The sequence below is a fragment of the Solea solea genome, chromosome 10 (genome assembly GCF_958295425.1).
Source record: "Solea solea chromosome 10, fSolSol10.1, whole genome shotgun sequence".
Taxonomy (NCBI): domain Eukaryota; kingdom Metazoa; phylum Chordata; class Actinopteri; order Pleuronectiformes; family Soleidae; genus Solea; species Solea solea.
Window position 1 is genome coordinate 24,374,307 of NC_081143.1, and position 7,525 is coordinate 24,381,831.

Below are 7,525 nucleotides of genomic sequence, written 5' to 3' on the forward strand. Positions count from 1 at the left end.
GTTTATGTGATTCCATATCACTAGAAATCGGTAATGTCTAATAACCCTTTGGGCTGGAAGGGTGGAGGGCGGAGGGGTGTGTGTGTGTGTGTGTGTGAGGGGTGGGGTGGGGGGGTGCAGTGCCTGGAGGCCCCCACGGCAGCCAGTGGGAAAATAATTACTTTCATATCAAAACTCAGCAGGAGGCGGCAGGGTCCTACAGCCCCGCGGCCACTAACCTCATTCCAGCTCGGCCTTTCAAATGAATAAATTTGTTAAAGCAATAAATACAAACAGCCAGACGGACTTGAGCTGCAGCTCCGGCTCACTACGCAGAGGAAGAAAGAGGGATTTATCTGCTGTAACACCACAAAAACTCCAGCCGTCGTGATCCACAGCAACCTCCCCCTGTTAGTTATTTATTGTTTTCCCCCCTCTTCACCCCCTCCTCCATCTCATCCATCCATCCAAAGGTGGTGGTGGTGTGTGTGTGTGTGTGGGGGGGGGGGGGCAGCAGCAGAGACCCCGGAAAGACAGTGATTCAATTTAAGCAATAACTTTATTTATCAAAATGTTTACATATAAATATCATTTTTCTCGCTTTTACAATATCTGAGGATTTTTGTTGTGTTTTATTTTGTAGCCTAAGTTTTTTTTTTTCAGTTTTTTTTGTTACAAGTTGGTCACCGAGAAAAAGGAGGGAAAAATAAAATAAAAGCAGCTGCTTCTAAAAAGGTGTTTTGGGCCTAAAGCCCTATGAAGAAGAAGGAGAGGGCAGCCACAGCCTGTTTGGGGGGCCGCCATCTGGATTGATCACACGTCGTTCTGATTAAAAAATAGATGAGAGTTAAGTCTCCTGATTCCTGATATGTTTTCTTCGAGTGTCTCAGCAGAGCTTTGGGAATGTTTGAATTGTGTGAGCAGTGTTCCTGGTCCTTTGTTTATGTTTGCTCCTCGCAAAGTGTTAGTCCATATCGACATCTTCTCCATCTGTTCCGGGTGTTTCTTGACAGTCTGTGTTTGCCTTGAGACACTCGGAGAGGCCTGGAGACGCTCGCTCCTCTTTTGCACACAGCTCTGCGGCTTGGCAGCCGGCGGACGCTGCCTCCGCTTGAACTTTCAGAGTCCTGTCCTCGCTGCTGTCGTGGCCGGACTGCGCCGAGCTCAGCCTGGACAGAGTGGACTGAGCGTGCGCGCCGCCTGCTGAAGGGGAAGCGGGGAGTCTTCCGTCGCTGCAGTCGCCGCCGTACTCCTCCCCGTCTGCTCCTTCTGCTCTATTGCTAACGTGATTGTGGTGATGCTGCTGCTGCTGCTGCTGCGAGTTATGCTCCGTATGATCCGAGTTTAGAGGCTTAATGACAAAGCTGGAGAGGTCAGAGGGAGCGGGGCTCCTCTGTCCCAGGCTGAGCCTGTTAATGTTGTCCTGACACGACGTGGCCTTCAGGGCCGCCTGGGGCACCAGAAAGCCCAAGGGCTGATGTGTAATGGGGTAAAGCAAGAAGTGACCTTTACCCACCAGTGTCCTCTGACTGGGCAGTGAAGGGAAGTCCAGCGGAGATTTGCGTCGAGGCGTGGCGTCAGAGAGGAGGCTCTCCACGCTGAAAGGGTTCCTCTTCTGCAGGGTGGAGGACCTGGGGCCTTCCGGGCTGGAGCTGTGCGTGCTGCCTGGAGAGACCTGCTCCGGTTCTCCCGCGGTTCTTTGGTTTTGGTGGCTTTGCAGTTGGCTGAAGTCGTGTCTGGTTTGGTCACAGCTGGATTCAGTTTGGTGTCCCCCTGCTCCCTTCGTCGCCGGCATGTCGATGTGTATAGTCCCGTTGATGTTCGTCGACTGCTGCTCGCTGTCGGTGAACTGCGAGACGCCGCTGTCGCTCTCAGAACCCCCGGGCGTGTGGAAGCTTTCGCCGGCGAGGAGTTTGTTCTGGGATTTCAGCAGCTTCCTCTCCTGCTTCCGTTTCTTCTTCTCGGCCCGCTCTCGGTCCCGGCGTGCGATCTCCTCGGGGTCCATGGGCTCGCCGCTGCACGTGGTCGGGTGGGAGTTGTGTGCGGGCCGCCCTGGACCTTTCTTTGTGTTCTCCTTCTTTCTCCATTTAGCACGTCGGTTTTGGAACCACACCTGAACACACATGAACACATGAGACACAGGTTTAAAAAGTGGCACATGACCTCTGCAGTTTTCTTCTTAGGTCTGTTCCTGGAATGATTAATCACTTAATCTTTATCTACGTTTTTGTGTATTTTCTATACAAATATAAAATTGGCAATATATAATATAAGTTAGAGCCTGACAAAAATATAAAGCAAATTTGAGGAGGTGTCACCTGGACTGTGGGGGAATGGTGTTTTCAATATTGTCTGACATTTTTACTCAATAAAAAAAATCTCTAAATAATTGATTTACTGTTATTTTACTTGCAGTATAAAAACATGGTAAAATAGTGCATTTGTTCTTCCATGGCTGGAATACATTAATGCTCACACACACACACACAATAATAAATGAATATCCCTGTAATTAACAATGAATCAATTTATCAAACGTGTCATAGATTAGTCAATTCTCTTGTGCTGCTTTTGACTCAGTGTTAGGTGTCCCTTGTATTTTTTTTTCCAGTTTCCCAAATCTAATTAAATCAGTGAAGATGTCTCCTCCAGACAAAATGTTTCTGATAGTGTGTGTCTGTGTGTGTGTGTCCAAAAAAGACAACCCATGGGCCAAGAGCAGACCTCACACCTGCCAGGACCAAACTGATAAATCAGTGTCAGAGCCTTTATCAGATGAGGAGACAGAGGAGAAAACCAGACTGAGCTCATAAAAACTGTCCTCTCCTCCACTGCTGCATTAAACATCACACACAGGTCACGTGTGGACCAGCTGACGCACAGATGCGCGCGTGTTAATTACCAGTGACTCTAATAAGCAGCTCCACCAATTAGATTTAATTGCACCGCAGCTAAATCATCCACATCCCCGCGTCTTTGTGTGTTATTTTACACCCAGAACCTTCGCTCAATATCAACACAACCGCCGAGCCGAGCGAAGGGAGCTTCCCCCCCGCCTGAGAGCTCCCTCTGCCCGGCCTCTGGGCCGCGTGTCCGCCGCTGATAACCGAAGTTCGCACGAGCCGAAGATCCGCAAAAAAAAACCCGTCAGTGGCGCTTCTTGTGAAATGTTAATGTTGGTTTATATCTTTGCTGCGCAAACCTGGTGATAACGGAGCGTTAAGCGGCTTGAGGGGGGAACAATAATCTGAGGTTTAGGAGAGAAATCCCCGAACAACATATTCCGCTGCAACGGAGAAGATGAGCTCTAGACACCGCGTGTGTGCACGAGAAAGACGCACAATAACCTGCCATTGCATGTTTAACACATGGGATTATTTGTGCCAAATATTTTTATTATTATTAGATCAAATGTTATTCAAAATTATTATTAACGTCTAATTGGAAGAGGTGGAAACGTCACCCTTAAAAAATGTATATTTGTATTTTTGTTCTTATATATTATAAAAAATACTAAATATTATGTGTTAAAATAGGTTTAATGTTCCATTACAAAATAGATATTCCTAAAATATTTTACTATCACCTAATTTATTTATTTAGTTAATAACAAATAGCCTGATGATAAGAATAATAACAATGAAAATAAAAAAATTGTCTCCAATTGGAACATACTGTAATTGGCATAGTCATGTTGTCACTGGTAAAATTGTAAATATATAATTAGTAAAAGTGAAGGAAAAGGAAGAGTAGAGCTGCTCCTGCTTTTGCTCAGTAGCCTTGTTTTTATTAACCCATAAATCAATAGGTTGCCTCCATGCATAATTCAAAACAGAGCCTTTATTGACGCTTTGATAATTGACAAATAGCGATCTCAGCGAGGGGCAGGGGCAGGCCTGTGAGGACCAGCACAGCACAGCACAAATTCATCTTATAATTACAAATATTATTAGGACATAATAAATTATTATTATTATTATCACTTTAGGAATTTTGATTGTTAAGATTTAAACGAAAACTGAAATATGACCACAGTATTTCTAAACCTAAAACAAATGCTTGTTATTATTTTTTGGTGTTTTTTTTTTTACCTGAACCCTGGACTCCACGAGGTCAAGCCTGAGCGCGAGCGCCTCCCGCATGAACACATCTGGATAGTGGCTCTCGTTGAAAGCTTTCTCCAGCTCCTCCAGCTGCCACCCAGTGAAGTTAGTCCGCGTCCGTCTCCGTTTACAACCGGGACTGTCCTTATCCGGGTCCCCAGAATCTGCACCAGCGTGTGTTGTGTGTTGTGTGTGTGTGAGTGTGAGAGAGAGAGAGGGTGAGAGAAAGAAGGTGTATGTGTGTGTGTGAATGGGAGAGGAGAGAGAGGGATTCACTCTACAAGGCTGTCGTTGCTTAATTTGCTTGTAAAAACAGTAGATTTATGCAAAAATCAGCATCAGCTGTCTCTTTTCTTAATTTCTTTAAAATATATTTGCTTATTCAACTTTAATAGATTACACCACAAAATTCGGCCTTTTAAAACAACTTAATGTTCTTTATTTGACTCATTCATTATCTGCCAAAAAATTTAAATAATCATAAATCCTCATTCTCAAGCCCAGCATCAACTTCCTCTGTACAGCCTATGAATGACAAGCTTGTACTTTCATTGCTGCCTTGCACGATTAGAAATGAGCCTGAACATGAAGTTTTTAAATAAAAATAAAAAAAACCAACAAATATATAAAAATAAAAAACTTTTTAAACATAACTGAATCTGCTGTATCCTTTAAACTCTGCTCAAACACAGTCAGAGGCCACAGAATGTGATCAGAAACAGTCAGTTTACAAATGTTATCATAGCCTACATTATTCCCACATAGGTCTATAATTGAGTTATATATATATATTTATATTTTAAAGAGCTTACCTGAGAGTTTGAACTGCTGGCTGTCAGCGGACAGCAGCGAGTTGCTGACCACAGAGGCCGAGCACGAGCCGTTAAGTAATCCGTCTATCGAGAAGGGCACGACGGCCGCGGACTGCAGCTGGTGCCCGCCGGCGAGCTCGTAGGCGTGCTGGTGAGTGAGGTGGTGGTGGTGCGGATGGTGGTGGTGGTGATGGGACCCGAGCGGGTACGGGAAGCCCACCAGCCCGCCCAAGGAGCCTCCGAACTGGGCGTGAGGATGCTCGAGTACCCGACTGTCCATGCTCGCCCGGGCTGCAGCGGCGGGGCCGAAGTGACGACGCAGAGGGAGTCAGTGTGGCTGAACATGCAGTCCGACACGCAGGAGTCAGAGAGAGGAGGAAGAGGAGGAGGAGGAGGAGGAGGAGCGGGAGGAGGAGGAGAAGAGGGAGCCCGGGCAGACGACAGCCGTCTCCCGCGGCCACTACACGCTTTGAAAGCAGCCTCGAGAAGCGGCGGAGACCGGGGCTGTGCGAGGTGTGATGCGTTCACGGTCCAACCGAGGTGTCAACCCCGAGCTCTTTCTCTCCGCGAGATCTCCCACCCTCCTCCTCCCTCCGCCACCATCCCTCATTAGGACTCCTCCATCTGCACGCGGGGCCAATAAGAAACGTTAATCGCCCTGTGACGTCAGAGGCGCGGTTAATGGGGTAGGAAGACGGAGCACGAGGTAAAAACAGAGGGGGAGGGAGGGAGGGAGAGAGAGTTGTGTTTCTGTCCGATCGATCGTTAATTACACCTTTAATTCAGCTCTGTCAAAACAGTGAGGGTGAGGAAGACGTATTGATACATGGACTCCGTGAAAATCTCAATAAAGTCACACACAAAAAAGAGAAAAAGAAGCCAAAACCTTTTCCTGCTACACTTTGTAATTTATGAAATCACTTAAAATAAAGGGGTTTTAAAAAAAGAAAAAAAAAAAAGTAATTAATGCAATTAATCATTTGTACCTTAAAACAACGTTTGGGTTGCCAGGCCTAATATCTTTATCTGCAAAAAACAGAGATGAAAAATTATCTTTTTATGAAAGTGTCATAAAAAGAAGGATAAAAATGTTTTACATGTTGTTTTATAATTCAAACATGTCTCAACACATGTTGTCTTCAGGCTTTTGACTTCATTAGAGAAACTCTCTGATGATGTTTATAACTTCACTGAAACATAGACACGCGAACATCATTCCTGAAACTGTCACATCTCCAAATTTACCATTTAACATTAGGCTAAGACCTCTATTGACATATCATAATAAGTTTTCAGTGGACAATATTGATGAGTGGTTCAGAAATTGATTTTTAGTTCAACTGATCAGTCAACAATGTTGCATGTTAATAAAGACTCTTAATTGATAACAGCTTCAACGCCTTTACACTTAAACTCTTTATAAATGATCCACAGAAGGTGGTTTTAACAAGAGGCAATACTTTCTCCTTGTGTGTGTGTGCGTGTGTGTGTGTGTGAGTGTGAGAGAGTGTGTCGTGTTTTACAGGAGGCATTCAAGGCCACATTGATCCAATAACAGAGCCTTTATCATCCCCCTTTTTCCTGAGCTGTCACATTGCATTTCAAACTACAAGCCTCTCTCCATCTCTCAGGGACCCCTGCACACACACACACAGGTTTGTCCAGCTATTCTTGTAAGTACTCTGCATTGACTTCCATATATATATATATATATACATATATATAGAGAGAGAGATATCTATATCTATATATCTACATATACTTTCAGATGGACAGTCAAAACCAAGTATTATTTTAACCATAACCAACTAATGCAGAGGTGTCAAATATACAGCCCGCAGACCAGAACCGGCCAGGATGCATTTGTGATATACTATATGTTCCAGATCCAGATACCTGTGGCTAAATATTCGTGGCTTTGTAGATCCACTGTGATCTGTAATAATTGTAATGCACGTGTGTAAATGGTAAAACTTTAATGGCTAACATTTTTGCTTGTTCATCATGTGTTTTGTAAAAAGAAACTTCATTAAAGGTAAAAACACAGGGAAACATTTGGAGTTCTTGTTGTTTATAGATTATTATGCTATTATTTTACTGGTCCGGCCCACTTGAGATCAATGAGTTTGACACATCTGAGTTAATGCCTAACCCTAACCTTTATCCCTTAATTTAACTCTTAGAACACAGAGCATTATGGCTGCTTTTCTCCATTACTATGTTAAAACATATATACAGAGGCTACAGAAATGTGGAGGAGTTGTGTATTATTCCCACTGCAATTTACCAAGGGTGCACCTGCGGCACAGATCCGTGCCACATGAGCACTAAGGGTTAATGCCTAACCCTAAACTTAACCTGACCACAATTCAAAACATATCCCTTCACTTAACCAGTTCCTCAGAAATAGGGTTCTGCCTACCGGTCCTGAAAAGGTCAGTGTTTATGCAAGGTCCTAAAGAGGTAACAAAAGTAAGAACACACACACACAGACACACACACAGACACAGAACACCTAATATTTTAGTCATCCTGCTCAAACTCTGCATCATTATTCTGACTGTTCACCTGAACAGCTTACATCGATGTTCACTTGTAGAGCAGGTTGTCGTCTACATGACTCAATACTCT

General features: G+C 44.3%; 1 protein-coding gene across 1 annotated transcript; it reads right to left on the bottom strand.

Annotated features, from left to right (window-relative positions):
• Positions 1 to 519: 519 nt before the first annotated feature.
• On the bottom strand, positions 520 to 5,503 carry LOC131467367 (homeobox protein unc-4 homolog). Its single transcript, XM_058641231.1, has 3 exons — positions 4,895 to 5,503; positions 4,071 to 4,246; positions 520 to 2,092 (listed from the first exon to the last, which is right to left on the bottom strand). Exons 1-3 carry the CDS (start codon positions 5,172 to 5,174, stop codon positions 944 to 946), a joined length of 1,605 nt encoding a protein of 534 aa, XP_058497214.1. The 5' UTR covers positions 5,175 to 5,503; the 3' UTR covers positions 520 to 943.
• Positions 5,504 to 7,525: the final 2,022 nt, after the last annotated feature.

What these genes read in the sequence shown, in the direction of transcription:
- LOC131467367 (XM_058641231.1), bottom strand. Translation starts at nt 5,174, where the DNA reads ATGGACAGTCGGGTACTCGAGCATCCTCACGCCCAGTTCGGAGGCTCC. An exon ending in CCAGCAGTTCAAACTCTCAG is followed by an intron (nt 4,247 to 4,894) that starts GTAAGCTCTTTA and finishes ACGCTGGTGCAG; the next exon opens with ATTCTGGGGACCCGGATAAG. An exon ending in TCGTGGAGTCCAGGGTTCAG is followed by an intron (nt 2,093 to 4,070) that starts GTAAAAAAAAAA and finishes ATGTGTGTTCAG; the next exon opens with GTGTGGTTCCAAAACCGACG.